The 18,601-nt window shown below is 46.3% G+C and overlaps 1 protein-coding gene across 3 annotated transcripts in view; it reads right to left on the reverse strand.

Annotated features, from left to right (window-relative positions):
* Nucleotides 1–17,618, reverse strand: part of NPLOC4 (NPL4 homolog, ubiquitin recognition factor) — a 55,559-nt gene extending 37,941 nt beyond the window's left edge. For all 3 annotated transcript variants that reach the window (XM_082860376.1, XM_082860375.1, XM_082860374.1), the window contains exons 1-4: nt 17,544–17,618; nt 14,282–14,362; nt 6,165–6,277; nt 1,517–1,693 (exon numbers count right to left, since the gene is read on the reverse strand). In XM_082860376.1, coding sequence (XP_082716502.1) covers nt 1,517–1,693; nt 6,165–6,277; nt 14,282–14,362; nt 17,544–17,558 — 386 coding nt within the window. In that variant the 5' untranslated portion in view covers nt 17,559–17,618. The remainder of the gene's footprint in view (nt 1–1,516; nt 1,694–6,164; nt 6,278–14,281; nt 14,363–17,543) is intronic.
* Between the last annotated feature and the right edge of the window lie 983 nt (nt 17,619–18,601).

Consider the following 18,601-nt stretch of genomic DNA (forward strand, 5'->3'; position numbering starts at 1 on the left):
AGCAATTATACTCCAATAAAGATGTAAAAAAAAACCCTGAGAATGGTACATAAATAGCTAAAGTGTGGAAAACACCCACTTCATGCATATTTTGGAAAAAAGCATGAAAAGAACGCTTGGCTCTGTGGGTTTCAGTCTGTGCATAGTAGGACAGTGGAGATGCGTTCGGGCGCCAACAGGCTCAGTCACAGCACTGTCCACATGGGGTCAGAACTCCTAGGTGCACCGCATTCTATATTTCAGAGAAGAAAGGGCCTGAGTCTCCCAACAGGCAGACTCTTACAGGTGATGCACGCACAGGCACGTGCACACTCAAAAAGATTCCTAATGAGGCCTCACAAACACGGATCGGGGTAGGAGTGGCACTGGGTCCCTGGGAAGAACACAAATGGGGGCAGAGAGCCAGTTGATGGCCACAGCCACAGGGTGGCTCCACGCCAACTGCAGCTCAGAACAATCTGGGGCCCTTTGATCTGAGACATACAGGTCACTAATGCAGCATGTGGAATCCCAGTATCTCAATGTCTTGATTACAGGGTGATGCAGTTACAAAGACTCCACTGAAGAGACAATCTTCGCTCAGACAATTTTACATCATTGAGTGTGAACTCAGATGTTTCTAAATAGTTTCCTTAAAAAGAACTGCAAAAAATCTATAATAAACAAATGTATACAAGCATAAGCATTTTATACAATCCTTGGTGAAAAGTGAATATTCAAAGAAGGAGCAGCACCTTCAGCAAATGAAGTGTTCCCTAGAAGAACGGAAAGAGTGTACTGAATATGGAACGTTGAGATTCCTCCACTAAAATTAAATGAGACAACGTGAACAAGGACCTGCACCAGCAGGTGCCCAGGTACCACCCCCTCCACCCTGTCACACTTGCTAAAGCCCACTCTGCACATGCACGTGTCTCAGGGGAACACCATGGTGAGGACTTCTCAGAACTCTTAGTTCTCAACACTTGGAAAATTTTAAACTACATGTGGGGCTTACCTGGTGGCGCAGTGGTTAAGAACCCGCCTGCCAGTGCAGGGGACACAGGTTCGAGCCCTGGTCCGGGATGCCGCGAAGCAACTAAGCCCTGATGCCACAACTACTTAACCTGTGCTCTAGAGCCCGCGTGCCACAACTACTGAAGCCCGTGCACCTAGAGCCTGTGCTCCGCAACAAGAGAGGCCGCTGCAGTAAGAAGCCTGCGCACGGCAACAAATCGCAGCCCCCGCTCGCCACAACTAGAGAAAGCCCACATGCAGCAACGAAGACCCAACGCAGCCAAAAGTAAAAACTGATTAATTAAAAAAAAAGACAATCACAGTGTATTTTAAATAATAATAACAATAAAGTACACGTGGAGCATACTTTGAGATTCAAACAATGAGAAAAAGCTCACAGAACAGCTTGAAGTGAGATGTAATCTGAAAATAGATGGTCAAACTCAAAACTTACATTTCTTTATCAGGGCACGTTACAGACATTTCACTTCACTGACACTGTGGCCCCGCAGGCACTTACAGCTGTGGGTCACGGCTCCTGTAGATCTTCCCGTCCTGCCTGCTGAGGTACTGGTCGATCTCATCTTCCACCACATTGGGAGCACCACAGGCCTTTAACCCCAGTGGGGCCGATGTCTCCATCTCAGACGACGGTCCAGCAAGGCTCGAGGGAAACAGGAACAACAAATCTCCATGCCTGTTCAAATGACAAATGTTAAGTAGAGGCCGCCTTCCTTTCTTCACAACCTGAGCTGCACAGAAGATCAACTCAGGTGCGAGAACCTCTGAAACCTGCAAACAGCAACATCAACCACCCTGCAGGCCTAAACAATGAGGCTTCCAATTTTAAGAGACCAGAGTTCTCTTTTCCCACCTCCCCTATGCCTCTTCCCCCATGAAGGTCAGCAGCAGGCTCTCTGGACTGTAACATAACTTCCTTACAACCACGCTGCGCAATCTATGCTGCACACGCATACACGCACCTGGTTCCACAAAGAACACACAAAATCATAGCTGACACTGGAGCTGCATGGCCCCCTCCCTCTTCCTTCTCTGCTTAGCTCCCACTTTCCCTCATTTGTTCCCTGGCCTTCTCTTCAGCTGCCCCCCATTTACTTGCCTGGGACATACCTGCTTTCTCTACGTTCACAAATACATGTGTACATAACACACGTCACTGATATACAAACCTGAGATGATAAGAGACACACTTTCTGCATTTGCTGTTCTCTCATAATCCCTCCAAACACGGTCTACGTCTAATCAACGTTCTGCAGTGAAGTTGCCTCACAATACGCTTTGCTGCTCCCCGCATGACGGACATGGCTCCCTGTGGGACTGCCACCACAGGCCCCACCGCGGAAACGCCCAGAGACGGGCAGTCGCACGGTCTCCCGGCCGTAGGGTGGATTTCTGGGAGAGGGCCCGTTAGACCTCAGGAGTTTTGTTTTGTTCCTAAAGCCACTGACGTACTGCTTTCCACAAAGGCTGCCATGATTCACAGTGCAAAGGACAATATTTGGTTTTCGATCATTTTCAATGTAAATGGCGTCCTTCCACTGTCAGACCCACCACTGACTTTGCCAGAGCCTGACTGCCACCCCGCCGGTATGGGTGAACAGTCCCCACCTGGGAGCACTGCAGGTCCCGAGACACTCAGCGTGTTCAACACCAGTACAGGAGGAAAAGCTGTAGCACCACCACCAAGCAAGTATTTCACTGCTCTCAACAAGATGCACATACAGGAAGAAAGACTGAAAGAACTGCCTGCAGCCCCCAATCAACAAACGGAGAGAATAGGTGCAGGTACCACAGCTGGGACAGCAGGAGGCTGAGCTGCAGCTCTTCAACGGGTCTGCTCGCCCCTCTTTTCCCTCCCATAATTTAGGGTGATAAAATCACCAACTTGTAATTGAAGATTTGTTTCTAACAGCAAATGAGATATTCCTAAACACCCTCCAGCTTCAGGATACATGGCTCAAATGCTACATCAGTTTTAACAAATATCCTCTAAAATGCACTGTGGAGCTCTAAAGAAAAGAGTTTCCCCAAGGGTCCAAAAACCCACAGCAGCTCAAATAAGAATAGTGAAGGAACCTCCGGCCAGCCTATTATGGGAACCCTGAGCTTGGCTTATAGCCACTGTCTGGGCCACAAGAGACGAGGCCTTGAGCCTGCCTGCCCAAAGCGAGCTGCTGAACCTGAAATGCCACACAAAGCCAGATGTCTGAAGGATGTCTCAACCGCTGGGAAAAACCCACCAGTTGAAAACAGGAACCAAGGAGGAATCCTGTCTGCCTCCATCCACTATGCTGTAGGGGAAAAAGTCACTGCTGAGAAGTCTGTAACCAAAGGCCTGCTCCGCCATGTGTCCGGGGTAAAATCAGGGATGCTACTTGGTTCAGGAAACCAGACAGAAATTAACTCAAGTGCTGGGCCCATGACGCCCCCTTGTGCCAAGAGAAGCAAATGGCTTCTCCGCAGAAAAGTCACCAACCCCAGATCTTTCAGGGCCCCCTAAGACCAAGATTGGCCAAATATAAGCTCTCAAATAAAAATCACCAAACATAAAAGAGAAACAAGCCACTGGGAGCAACAGAGGGCAGACAACAATCAACAGATTTAGACAGCCAAGGACTTCAGGTGTGGAATTCAAGACAAAGAATATAAACTTACGTATGGAATGCTAGCTGGAAACGGAACAAAAGGAGTACAAGCAACAAGAGACTATCCGCAATGACAAGGGGCTCGGAGAGTGGGCAGAGGGGCTGCAGACTCGGCAGCTCTTCCCAAATCCCCTGCTTAGGGACAGGCTAGACAACAACAGCAACAGTGTGAAAGGATCCTCACAAACCCTGAATTCACTCGGGGCAGACAGACCCCAGACTCCTCAAGACCCGAGAGGGAAGCATCCGGTGTGTGATAGGCCAAGGCAGAGCCTCCAGGGAACCCAGCAGTCTTCACTGGAAGCCTGGGGGTCAGAGTGAGAGCACAGCAGGAGCTGGGAAGGAGCCCCTGCGAGCACATGACCTAACAGCCAGGGCTGAAAGGAATCAAACAGAATTAAATAGAAAAAAGTAAAAAACGTAATCACTGAAATAATAGAGAGAATGGGGGAGAGGTAATATTTAGATATAATGTGGACTTTCCTGGTGGTCCAGTGGTTAAGAATCCGCCTCCCAATACAGGGGATGCAGGTTCGATCCGTGGTTGGGGAACTAAGATCCCACGTGCTGCGGGGCAACTAATAAGCCAACGTGCTCTAGAGCCCGCGTGCTGCAACTACTGAGCTTGCATGCCACAACTAGAGAGACAAGCCTGTGTGCTGCAACAAAGATCCCATATGTCGCAGCTAAGACCTGACGCAGCCAAATAAATAAATAAACAAAATATAAAAATAAATTAAATATCTTAAAAAAAAATAAAGAGATAATGGCCAAGAATTTTCTAGACCTAACCTGCAGATACAGAAAACACATCTTACATCAGATAGCATTAAACCAACCAACCAACCAACTAGGAATCCACACCTGGACAGGTCAAACAGAAACCACAGGACCCCAAGACAAACAGAAGATCTTAAAAGCAGCCAGAGGGGAAAAAAAGAACCTACAAATGAACAAGAGAATTATAACAGCCAGCTGAACTGCGACGATGGAAACAGAGGTAGTGGAGTGAAACCCACAAGGAGCTCAAGGTGACCACACTCTTACAGACATGGTCAGTAACTCTCGAGCGGTGACAGGACAAGGTTCTCAAGTTTAGGCTTGTGCTGCTCAACAAGCATCACAACTATCACTGGAAAGACATGCTCTAGGATAATCCAGAAAGACATGCCATCCAACCGTGACCACACCTCAGGTAGACAGGGTGTTTCACTCTGCAGCCCCCGTTTCTGGCATCCAGTCATCAGAATAGCTTAGACACACAGCTGCCACCCCTGCAGTGCTCATCACGTGCAGGCACCGGACAACCATGTGGAGGAGGCATCGCCACCCCCTTGCAGACAAGGGTGGTGAGGCCCAGTGAGGTTAGGTGACTTCCCAGGCACACCGCCAGTGAGTGCTGGGTGTGAGTCCAAACCCGAGTAACGCCCATAGGAAGCGATTCTCAAGATGCAAAAACCCTTTGCAAGCTGTGAGGAAAGATGACCCTCACCCACTGGAAACGAACGTCAACAGGGAAAGGCTTTACATCATCACAGCGGCAGGCAAAGAGCAGGTACCGAGCGAATATTTGTTGAAGAACAAATAAATTAATGCTAAAATTGTATTTTTCCCCCCTTGATATACTAGCTGTGAACCTAAAAATGACCAAACTGCCAAAATAGCCTATTATTCTGACTGGTAAAAGGCACACAGCCAAGTGCCAGCAAAGCCCAGCCCAACCCTCAGGCAGTGGCTACAGCAGCCAGGCTGCTTGTAGCCCCATGGGAGAATTCCCTGCCCTCTGTCTGAGGATTAAGATGACTTGAAGGGTTCTGCTCACTGATACGTGAGGTGTGCCCAGGCAGTTCAGACAGGTCAGCAAACCTCTTCTGTAAAGGGCCAAATAGTAAACGTTTTCGGCTTTGCAGACCATACAGTCTCTGTCACAATCACTCAGCCCTGTCCTTGTAGCATGAAAACACATAAATGAATGAACGTGGCTGTGCTCCCATAAAACTAGAAAAACAGGCAGTGGAATGCAGGAAGAGGTCTCTGCAACCTAGAAACTCCTTCTGACATTACCCATCAATTCTAAGGCACTCCAGGGTGTCCTGCCAGCAAGAAATACAGCGTGGGCAACAGGCCACGGTACTGCCAGTCCCCCCAACCTACCAAGCAGGTCCTGAGGCAGAACGACGCACAGAGCTACATTCAAGGTCCTACTCCGCAGTGAAGCAGCTGAGTGTGCAGGTGCACACACAACCCAGGACCATAACTCCTTCTCTGTGACACACATCCCCGAATTCCACAAGTCAATCAAACCAGCTCAACAGTAACTACAGATTCAGCATGGCTGCCAAACACCTGGCAAGCAGCACAGTCACCTGCACTTTGGTCTGCGTTCAGGACCGTAATCACAGTAGCATGAGAAGGAAAAAGGAGAGAACTGAGCGGCCTCAGGCGGGTAACTGGTGCCAGCATGCCCTCCCTACTCCCCGCCCTCTCCCCTCGGGCACTCACTTGATCTTCAGCAGGTTGAGGGATTTGTTAGATGACGCTGTTATTTCTCCAGTCTTGTTTCTATTGATGTAAACTGAGAAGCCGTTATTTTGGAAGCCAAACTCCTTTGCGACCTAAAACAAAACCCAAACAACAGAGATTTAATAAAATATTGAAGTCTCACTACCCTGACCACATATATACCAGACATTACTAGTGAGTTTAGAAACTGCTCCTCATTAACCAAATTTCTCCTGTTATTTTGCTCTCTCATGAGGAAATTTGAGTCGGGGGCCAAGAGAAGGGTCAGATCTGGAGCTTGACTTTTAGGATCATCAGAGTACAGTTAAACAAAGAAAAGACAGGGAATCTTGGCAGAGAAATAGAAATGATAAAATAGAATCAAACAAAAATTCTACAACTGAAAAACACAATAACTGAAATAGAAAATTCACTGGGTGGGCTTATCATCAGAAGGGAGATGACAAAAACAAAGTTAATTAAAGATGGGTTAACAGAAGCCAGATAATCTGAAGACAGAGATTTGAAAGAAAAATGAACAGTCTTAGGAACCCCTGGGACAATATCAAATGATCCTCAGGAGAAGAGAATAAGGCTAGGACTGAAAAACATTTGAAGAAAGAATGGCCAAAACCCTCAAATTTGATGAAAAACATAAAAGTAACAAATCCAGGAAGTTCAGCAAAACCAAAGTAGGATAAATAAAGAGAAAACTACGCCTGGGCATGTCATCATCACACTGCTAAAATCCAAAGATCAATGGAGACCAGAAGACAATGGAACAACATCTTTAAAGTGCTGAGGCAGGAATAAACATCTGTCAACTCAGAATTCTCCATCTGGAGAAAATACCCTTCAAATACAAGGGCAAAATGAAAACGTTCTCAGGTTGACAAGACCCAAGGGCACCTGTTGCCCGTAGCCTCCACCACAATAAATGCCAGAGGATGTCCTTCAGGCTGAACAACACCAGACAGAAACTCCGACGCAGAGGACACACAAAGGTAAGAACTCCAAATCACACAGTAGGAAACCATCACAGAATTGCCAGGAGAATCCTGACAGAGCAACAACCACAGGTCAGGAACAGGACCAGGGAGGAGCCGCATGTCCCTGAGGCACCCAAAGGCTCACCCCCTCCCCCCATTTTATACCTTGTTCTACCTGCTGCTTTTTACCTATGATTGATTTGCCCTTTAACACAGAATTATTGATAAAACCTAGAATTTATTTACTGTAAGGAAAACAAGAGTTTAAAGATTAACTTTATGTACTAACAGTACTTTCTGATTAAAAAAATGATTGAAAGTATCTATAGGGCCTTTCCTGGTGGCGCAGTGGTTGAGAGTCCGCCTGCCGATGCAGGGAACAGGGGTTCGTGCCCCGATCCGGGAAGATCCCACATGCCGTGGAGCGGCTGGGCCAGTGAGCCATGGCCGCCGAGCCTGCGCATCCGGAGCCTGTGCTCCGCAACGGAAGAGGCCACAACAGTGAGAGGCCCGCATACCGACCAAAAAAAAAAAAAAAAAAGAATCCGCCTGCCAATGCAGGGGACACGGTTTCGAGCCCTGATCCGGGAAGATCCCACATGCTGTGGAACAACTAAGCCTGTGTGCCACAACTACTGGGCCTGTGTTCTAGAGCCCGCGAGCCACAACTACTAAAGCCCGCGCGCCTAGAGCCCATGCTCCGCAACAAGAGAAGCCACCACAATGAGAAGCCCACGCACCACAACAAAGAGTAGCCCCTGCTCGCTGCAACAAGAGAAATCCTGTGCACAGCAATGAAGAACCAACGCAGCCAAAAATAAATAAATAAATTTTTAAGCTTCCCTGGTGGCGCAGTGGTTGGGGGTCCGCCTGCCAATGCAGGGGACACGGGTTCGTGCCCTGGTCCAGGAGGATCCCACATGCTGCGGAGTGGCTGGGCCCATGAGCCACGGCCGCTGAGCCTGCATGTCCGGAGCCTGTGCTCCGCAACGGGAGAGGCCACAGCAGTGAGAGGTCCGCATACCGCAAAAAAATAAATTAATTAATTAATTAAAAATAAATAAAATTTTTAAAAGGTAACTCTGAATCACCTTGTCATTCTGAAATTCTGAAAATGCTAACAAGAAATGGCCTTTAAGACTAAGTTAAGACTTTGTATCAAATGTATTACAAGTATTTGATACCATATGATTTTTTCTCTCCAAGGTAAAAGTGGTATTAATAAATAAAGCACCAGAGGCTTCCCTGGTGGCACAGTGGTTGGGAGTCTGCCTGCGATGCAGGGGACGTGGGTTCGTGCCCTGGTCCGGGAAGATCCCACATGCCGCGGGGCGGCTGGGCCCATGAGCCATGCCCACTGAGCCTGCGTGTCCGGAGCCTGTGCTCCTCAGTGGGAGAGGCCACAACAGTGAGAGGCCCGTGTACCGCAAAAAAAATAAATAAATAAAAATAAATAAAGCACCAGGAAATTAAGACCATGAAATCTGTATTCCCAAGAGCAAAAAAGGCAAAAATAAAGACTAAAATTAATGGCTCCTTTTTCTGAAACAGATATAAACTGAAATTAACAAATTGTGGCACTTTATTCTGCAAAAACCATTCTGTTTTTCTGTAGACAAGGCACTGCAATTATTGCCAAGAATGAGAAAGAACTCTTGTACCAGGAATGTCGGCTGTGTGAGTTAGCACAGCACTCCTGGGATGTAAGGCAATCTCCAGAGTGGAGCACGGTGCTATGTGGGCAGCCCTATGGGCAGAGGGAACTTCCCTGTGACCACATGACTGAGCTCTGTGCTTTATACCAGGACTGAGGTTCAGCTGCATTTTCAAATACGATAACCAACAACATTACTTCCCATATGTTGAAGCCCACTTTTGGGAGATGAAGAAATACATGTATTAGGTTTTATATGATGCTCCTGTGAAAATAACCGCTTCTATGAACTCTGTGAATTCTCTATCTAAAGATACAAAAATCTAACATAAGGTACCAGGCATTAAAAAAAAAATCTTAGCAGAGTCTTATAAAAGCACAATAAGGCTTCCCTGGTGGCACAGTGGTTGGGAGTCTGCCTGCCGATGCAGGGGACGCAGGTTCATGCCCCGGTCCAGGAGGGTCCTGCGTGCCGCGGGGCGCCTGGGTCCGTGGGCCGAGGCCGCTGGGCCTGCGCATCCGGAGCCTGTGCTCCGCGACGGGAGGGGCCGCGGCAGTGGGAGGCCCGCGTACCACAAAAAAAAAAAAAAAGCAAGATTAAAATCTTAAAAATTTTATTTCACACCTGAGGTAATAAAACCAGAAACATGGTACGGAGTAAAATTAATACAAATGTTTATAACTGAAGGTAACAGAAAATAATACATGGCATGATTCCAGTTATCTCAAGTTCAAAATAGGCAAAACTAAAATTTAGGGTTTAGGAATGCATACTGTGTGGTAAAACACAGAAAAGTGGGGGAGCAACCCCCATCAAGTCAGGAGAGGGGTGACAGGGTGAGGGAGTAGGAAGGCTGACCTATGGTTGCTGGAGACTGGCACTGGGTATTTGCTTCATCATCAATCATTTTGGCTGTTCATATTTTTCAAGCATTTCTTAGCAAGTATTTTATTTCACAGTTAAAAGAAAAAGTTTAAGTATTATAAGGGAAAACGTCACTTGCTGCTGAGAGGCCAGTTAAGATAGGACTGAGGGGAATTCCCTGGTGGTCCAGCACTTTCACTGCCGAGGACACAGGTTCAATCCCTGGTTGGGGAACTAAGATCCCACAAGCCACACAGCGTGGCCAAAAGAAAAAGAAAAAAAAGATAAAGGTAGGATCTGGGGTGACTCAATAAGGGCCACTTCAGGGGAGTGACAGCAGCAGAAGCAAACTCCTGGGTCGTGGAGGTGAAGGAAGACACCGGCGAGCAAGATAGCCAGAAGAACTAGTCCTGGAGGGGTTTATGGTCTGGTGATTCACAGAGAAGGAATTCTTTTTTTTTTTAATGATTGTTCCTATTCTTTTAAATTAATTTATTAATTAATTTATTTTTGGCTGTGTTGGGTCTTCGTTTCTGTGCGAGGGCTTTCTCTAGTTGTGGCAAGCGGGGGCCACTCTTCATTGCGGTGCACAGGCCTTTCACTGTTGCGGCCTCTTCTTGTTGCGGGGCACAGGCTCCAGATGCGCAGGCTCAGTAGTTGTGGCTCACGGGCCTAGCTGCTCAGTGGCATGTGGGATCTTCCCAGACCAGGGCTCAAACCCGTGACCCCTGCATTGGCAGGCGGATTCTCAACCACTGCACCACCAGGGAAGCCCGAGAAGGAATTCTTGAGTGAGAAGCATTAGATGGTCTCAAAGGAACCAGTAACTCAAGATCCTGAGAGATTTTCAATGCAAGCCATCTCATCACACTCGCAAAACCAATTTCCTTAGAGGGCATAATGCCACATATTAAATCAGGGTAAGGCTGTCAAGTATAGGGACAGCAAGTTGGAGCCAACAATGTTCACAGTGGTCAATATACACTTCTCAGGCAAGTCTGTGAGGGGACAGGAAGGCCATTTCAAAGCCCACTTATAGGGCACAAATGCACAAATTATTAATTATTAAAAATCAAGGGACTTCCCAGCAGTCCAGTGGTTAGGACTTTGCCTTCAATGCAGGGGGTGCGGGTTCAATCCCTGGTCGGGGGGCTAATATCCTGCATGTCTCTCAGCCAAAAAAACAAAACATAACACAGAAGCAGTATTGTAACAAATTCAATAAAGACTTTAAGAAAATGGTCCACATCAAAAAAATCTTAAAAAAAAAATCAGTATGAGTCCACTTATGTGAGATACCTGGAGTCAGATTCATAGAGATAGAAAGTAGAATGATTACCAAGGGCTGGGGGAGGGGGAAAGGGAGTTAGTGTTTAATGGGGACAGAGTTTCAGTTTGGGGAGATGGAAAAGTTCTGGAGATGGACGGTGGTGATGGCTGCACAGCACTGTGAATGTACTTAATGCTACTGAACCGTACACTTAAACATGGTTTACATGGCAAATTTTATGTTATTTTTCTTACCACAGAAAAAAAAGAGACGTAAAACTACATTTATTGACATAGAACTATGTCCATAACCTATTGTCAAGTGAAAAAAAGCAGGACACAAATGATCACAAGGTGAGATCTGAACTTCACTAGAACGGGTGCATCTTACAGCAAGAGGCTTACAACTCTTGCCTGCAGGGCAGCAGGGCTGACATACGTACGGGTCACTGCCTGGGCTCATGCAAACCTGTCACCCAGTTAGCTAAACAACTGTCACCCCTCAACATTTCTATCAAACAATCCATTTAATGATCAATCAAGGAAGGAACAGGGATCTCAGTTTTTGAGCCCTGCTCGTAAGCACTCTAGCACCAGCACCTGCAGAACAGCTGTCGGCAGCTGGCAAACTGACCCTCCCGAGAGGGCAGACAGTGACCCCATCAGTAAGCATGACGCTGACAGCTGAGTCAAAAAAAAGGTTCAGGAGGGCTGGACTCTGAATATGATTTCATAGGGAGAGCCTACCCAATTAATTTCAATTGGATTTTCCTCATTACAAATACATAATACATGATTAAAATACATTATTTTCCAAATCAGTCTAAAAAAGCACTTTACATATAAAATAAAATGCTACAAGTAGGTGTGACAGCGTTTTTTTCTTTCTTACTGATACATAAATGTTTCTCCTTGGGCTTCCCTGGTGGTGCAGTGGTTTAGAATCCGCCTGCCAATGCAGGTGACACGGGTTCGAGCCCTGGTCCAGGAAGATCCCACATGCCACGGAGCAACTAAGCCGGTGCACCACAGCTACTGAGCCTGCGCTCTAGAGCCCACGAGCCACAACTACTGAAGCCCACGCACCTAGAGCCCGTGCTCCGCAACAAGAGAAGCCACAGCAATGAGAAGACCGTGCACTGCAACGAAGAGTAGCCCCTGATGGCCGCAACTAGAGAAAGCCTGCATGCAGCAACGAAGACCCAACAAAGCCAAAACTAAATAAATTAATTTTAAATTAATTAATTTTTTAAAAACTAAATAAGTAAATGTTTCTCCTTAAACTCAGTCAGATTTGATGAAAATACAGCAGTAGTATAGTATGATCCCATTTTGGTGAAAGTATGTGTACATGCACATGCAGAGAGGTGTGTGTGTGTGTCTGTGTGTCTGCACATGTGTACACATAAAGACGTTACATTAACAGTTATTTCTGGCTAATAAAATCTTGAGTTATTTTTACTTCTTTATACTTTCCTGTATTGTTTTTGAGCCTTTTATAATTAATCCATATTATCTGTATAATCAGAGAAAACGATTTTCACTTGAGGGGAAACATTACTTCAGAGTAATAAATGTTTGTTTTTGAGTATTCCCAAGAAAATTTCTCCTAAACAATGACTACCGTGTTGATGATGGCTTCAGCGATTAATCAGTCAACACTAAACTGTACCTCCCTGACTTCATCCACATCCAATGACAGTTATTGTGTCTATATTCCCTATGCAAGACAACAATTAACTACCAGAGGAAACACCAGGATTTTAGGAATACTTCTGAGGCAAATAAAACTACAATCCTGACTTTTTAGGTTTCTCTGAAATCATCTGAATTTAACCTGTCCAACAACTCTACATTCGATGCCAAGCACAAAAGTCTCAAGTTAAAAACAAAATGAAATGATATCTCTACATGACTACTAGATTTTTTTTTTTTTAGGTTTTTTTTGGGGGCACACTGCACAGCATGCGGGATCTTAGTTCCCCAACAAGGGATCAAACCTGTAACCTGTGCCCCCTGCAGGGGAAGCGTGGAGCCTTAATCACTGGACCACCAGGGAAGTCCCCTGGTTACTACAGATTTAAGTTTAAGAAATTTCCGTATCACAAAGACTCAGAAAAGTAAAGAACAACTGTATGCAGTCCTCTTACATCTCATGTTTATCCCCACAACTGTCCAAGCAATAGCTACATAATGCTTAATCTTTGTCTCAGACAATCTCTCAAGAACTCGAGCATTTAATGTATCCCAGCACCATCTCCAGGAGCAAGCTGACAATGGTCAGCTGTTACTAAAAAAGCAAAGAGTAAGATATTAAAAAGTCCACAAAGACATAGAGATTCTCTTCTCTGCTGTCTATTGCACCTGATTTTTTCCTTTTATTCTTGTAAATACGGTCACTTAAGCAGCACTGTTGGAATCAGGATAGCAACTACCTTTCAGAAGCCAAACTTCCCAGGTAAGTGCTGTGGCTTCCCTAACAGAACACAGTGTGATCCTCAGCAAATCTCTTTATTCCCTGGACTTCAGTTTCCACCTTTGTGAAAATAAAAAGATCAGACTACATGACACCTAAGATTCCCTCTGGCTCTAACAGTCTGTGACCTGACAATTTTTTTTGCTTATGAACAGTGAAAAATGATATTTTTTATCATTACAAAGGTAACAGCTGCCTGCAACAAATTCAAATAGTAAAGAATGTATAAAGTAGAGGCTGGCAAACTTTTTCTGTAAAGGGTCATATAGTCTGTCACAACTACTCAGCTCTGCTGCTGGAGCTCAAAAGCAGCCAGACAGTGCATAAACCAATGAGTGTGGCTGTGTTCCAATGAAAACAGGCAGCCAGCCACAAGCCATGCTTTGCCAACCTCTGGTATGAAGTATAAAGCAAAAGCCACTCTCCTTACTTTGGCCTCCCCTCCTGGGGTTGCCCCTTTTAGGTCTGGCTTGTGCTCTTTCAAACCATATTCTCACACAACAATTTGTGTATGTGGCTTTAATTTTTTAAGAACAAAATGGGATCATTCTATACATGTTAGCAATTCCCCTTTGATGGACAATTCAAGTTTCTCATTCTCTGATTTTTCACTCATAAATATTCCTCTTGTGAAATCCTTTTACACTGACCTTTGGGCCCTTGGTCCTGCAATGGTTAGCAGTGGTCAGCTGTGACACTTCTGATCCTGTTAACAGTCCCACCAATCATGACAGAGAAAAGCAATACAAGAGACTGAACTTGGGAGGGGGCGGACTCAGGAAATGAGGAAAAGAGAAAAGGTACACAACAGGAAGGGAATAACAGTAGAGGATGAAGGAAGGTCAATACCCAAGCCACAAGTACCTTTTTCAAAAATGTTGCAGCTGTTTCTCTCTTTGTTGCTGTGATCCGCTTCACCCCATCTGGGGACTGAACACGAATTATCTGTGGTAAATGAAACAAGTTGGTTACTGCACAGACTAGGAAGGTCCTGACCTATTACTGAAACTAACCTCTGCAGTCTTTCAGCATCTGGGTCACCGAAACTTAGAGCCAAACCTCACCCTTCCCCCTGCCAACACCCAACCCAATGTTTCTAGAAAATGAAGCAGAGGTCTGAGAGACATCAGCTCATGGGAGGACATCCTAAGAGGACTGCCCTAATTCTCAACTCTCACCGTTTCACTAAGAAAAATACGACTTCAATTTTTAACCATTATTTATAAAGCATATATCTGAAACACTAACGTTTTTCTCTTCCGATTTACAAAAAAAAATTTTTTTTAAATCAGCAGGAAAAAACCCACCATGAATCATGAACAACTGAGTTCTTTAAAAAATATCTCACTTTGTTCCAGGATCCATACACAGACTAGACTAACTTAAAAGGATAACAGGAAAAAAAAAAAAAAGGATCACAGGGAATTCCCTGGTGGTCCAGTGGTTAGGACTCCACAGTGAAAGCTGAGGGCACACGGGGTAGATACCTGGTCAGGGAACAAAGATCCCGCAGCCAAAACAAACAAACAAAAAAAAAACAATTAAAAACATAAAAAGGATCACAGGAAATCCTCTAATTTGTTATTTACTTTCAATAAAAAAGAATAAAAGAAAAGAAAAAAGGTGTTTAATACCACGGTAAAACTTGGCAGGGTTTTAAAAAAATATATTTTCATGGCAAGCCTGAAATGGTTGCTAGGCCTGGAAGACAACTGGACGGAGCATCACTTTCTAGACTTGATTTTCATGCTGATCGAAGCCCAGTGAAAATGTGCTATTATGCCCTGGCCAACCATCCAAGGTCCTGCCTCAGTGGGTAGCATAAACCGGCATGCCCTGCCGCCAGCAAGACAGAGGATGTTCCAACCACCTGAGGCATGGGAGGAACAGAATGTGCCAGAAAGTACTCATGTTATAGTTACATGAGTACTCATGTTATAGTTACTCCCCTCAGCAACTACTGCACAGTACACTGTATTCAAAACAACACTATACAGACAAGAAATGTCACAAGCAGTTGTTTCTAAAAAGACTTTCACTGATACAGGACAAAATGCCACAATGGCTTTCGATCTGTCCACCTTTACCAAACAAGAATCATCTAGATTTTGCTGAAATAGCTTGCCTATGTCTTTCTCATTTTCTAATAACTTTTGCTTAACTGAAAAGCCTTTGTCCCCATATTGTTCTCAGTTTTTAAGATTTTGTGTTGAACAAGCCTTATGAAATCCCAATTGTTAAGAGCATAAAATATTTTCTTTTTGCTTCTTAACAACATCTGTTTAACTTTCTCACTCATCTATGTGCACTCAAGTTATTTTTACTTTTGATTTCTAGTACGCTTTACTCTGGATTCAACATCTAGAAAAATGTCTTAATACACAGCCTGGGCATTAGGTAAACTCCCATTTATTTGTTTCTGAAATCTGTCTCCAACACTGAGGCAGGTTAAGAAGTAAAGAACTCTGCTTCTCTTTGAGGGACTCTATGACTGTTGCTTTGACTGTTCACTTAGGACCAAGAGCATGACACTCCACACCTCGAGAAGCTAAAGGTCAGGATGACACGTTTCTGGAGAGCTCTAAAGCTTAAGAACTTATTCTACTTGTTCATTTACAACAGGGCACGGCAGTCCAGGTTTCCAAGCTAAGCTCAGTATTTAACTCCAAGAGACAAAGATAATTCATACTGAGGGAAGGTATGACTTGGCCTTTGACACATGGTATAAAGTAAAATACACAAGAGACAGACCAGGCAACATGGACACATAGCTTCTTGGTAACTAAGTTTCCCTATTTATAAGAAAATGAGCCCAGAATATTTCTTGTGGGAGTCAAAGAACTGGTGAGATAAAAATTAGTTATCCCATAGAAAATTTTAGAAGACCTCTTTCTAAATAAATAAAAACTTTTGAAATAAATTTCAGAAGAATCATGTTTTAATTCCTGACAATCTGAGAAATTCGACAAGAGATCCATGCTATCAATGAGACCCTAGCCTTATATACGCTAGTAGAAAAGTGGCCTTCTCTGAAACAACTCACGTGTCCATGGTTACTTCAATTTGGTTAAAAATATTACAGTAAAGAGAAAGTCTGGAAGCAGATTTGAGTGCTAATTCTTAACCTATTTCTAGAGTGAGTCACCAAAGACTAGTAAATCTTATTTTAAAAGGAATCAGTTGCTCGTTTCTCTTGGGGCATTCATGCCCACTGCTCATCTCCAGGCTGGGAAACACGGAGCAGACGCCAGGGCCCCTGATGGAGAGCTGCATTAGGAGGAGTCACCGGATGAAAGCCTGAAAGTCCAGAGCTGGAGGTTCTTGCAGCCCAGAGCATCCAGAGAGGAAGATGAATGCCATTCCCGACACCTGGCAAAACTGCAGAGGCTCTCCCATGGCCAAATTGTGAACATGACTTGCCACCCCATATTGCTTCTGCTTCCTCCAGGAAATCCCAGGTGGTCCTTAACGTTAACCAAAAATTTTTCTGTCCAGCTGGTCTGTTGGCTTTTTTCCGGCTACACTGACTTCTGAGAGGAAACTTTCCACAAGTTAAGGGATGGCCAGTTTTTTCTGATTTTCACTTTTTTTTTTTTTTACCTTTAAGCAGGGAAAGGGAGTGTGTCAATCCCTGACTTAGGGTACAAAATGAGATCAACCTTTATAACATCCCTTTACAGACAGGTAGCTGTTAAGGTCTCCTTGCCATCCACCAGGCCACCGTTTCCCTTCTTAGCAGCTTCCTCTCGTGGGATGGGGTCCCCGTTTACAGAAAGTGCTCTCCTTTTAAGGAACCCATGACAAGGCACTCACTGGGGCGACGAAAGGAGGCAAGACAGACGGACAGGAGGCGAGGAGGGATCGTAGCCCCGGCCCCGAGGAACTGCAGCCCCTCCAAGCGCGACCCCCGCGACCAGGAATGGAAAGGCCGGCACAACCCACACCCCGCGGACGGCCCGGCCTCCCGCGTCGGCCGGGGACGGGAGGAGCTGAAGAGAGGAGGTCGGGAGCCCGGCCACCCGGCCGGCCCATGGAGAGGAGGGCGGGCCGCTGGGCCTCTCCGCAGGCCGCGCCGGCAAATCTGCTGCCTCATCCCGGCACCCTCCCGCCCGGCCGCCCCACTCACGATGCTCTCGGCCATGGTGGCCGCTCCCGTATCCAGGCTTGAGCCCCGGGCCGCCGCTGCCTGCCGCCCCGCGGGCCTTGCAGCCCCGACCCCCGCCTCAGCCCCAGCCCCGGCCTCCGGCCGCCGCCGCCACCGCCGCTCCAGCTTCACCGCCCGGCCGCCACCGCCGCGACGTCCGGTGCCTCGGCCGACGCGCTCCCCCGGCCGCGCGACCGCGCAACCGGGTTCCGGCCGCGCAACCAGGTTCCGGCCGCGCGATCAGGTTCCGGCCGCTCAACCAGGTTCCGGCCCCACCAACGGTCCGCGCCTGCGCAGGGCGTCCCCGCACCGGGCTCCCCGCGGAGGGGCTCCCCGCGGAGGGGCGCCCCCGGCTGGCCACGCAGTGGAGAGAAGCTGCAGAGAAGCTGGGAGGGAAGCACTAACGCGCGTCTCGCCCAGGAGAGCGGTCGGTGGGCTCGAATTGGACATTCCCAGCGCCTCGCTGGTCCCATGGAAATGGAGAAATAGCTTCGGGAAGGTGATATCATACCTTCATGATATGTATTTTTTAAGAAGGCATTTTCCCTGAATCTAACATAAGAGAAACGAATGAATTTCGACCACATTTTAGATAAATGCTTCTTTGCCACGGAGATACAATATCCTAAAATTGCCCCCAGGGCCAGCTTCATGGGCACCCACGTGTGTGGCTCCGAATGGCCTCACACTTGATTCAATGCTCTGCCGTCACCGTCTTGCAACCTTTAATAGTTTTCAGCAAGGAGCTCCACATTTTTATTTTGCACTGGGCCCTGCACATTTGGTAGCTGACCTTGCCTATGATTATGAAAAAAAAGTTACGAAAACCTCTAAGAGGCTAAACTATGTTTTTTAATCCCATGATTCAATTTCAGATTGTGTTTGTCTCCTGTGTTGAAAACAGTTAGGAGGTTGTTACTCTCATTGCCTCTCCCCGCAGGAAGTCTGAGATCAGGGGGACAGCCGGTTTGGTTTCTTCTGAGGCCTCTCTCCTTGGCTTGCAGACAGCTGCCTTCCTCCTGTGTCTTCCCTGTGTACAG

This window comes from Leucopleurus acutus (assembly GCF_964270905.1).
Source record: "Leucopleurus acutus genome assembly, chromosome: 19".
NCBI lineage: Eukaryota > Metazoa > Chordata > Mammalia > Artiodactyla > Delphinidae > Leucopleurus > Leucopleurus acutus.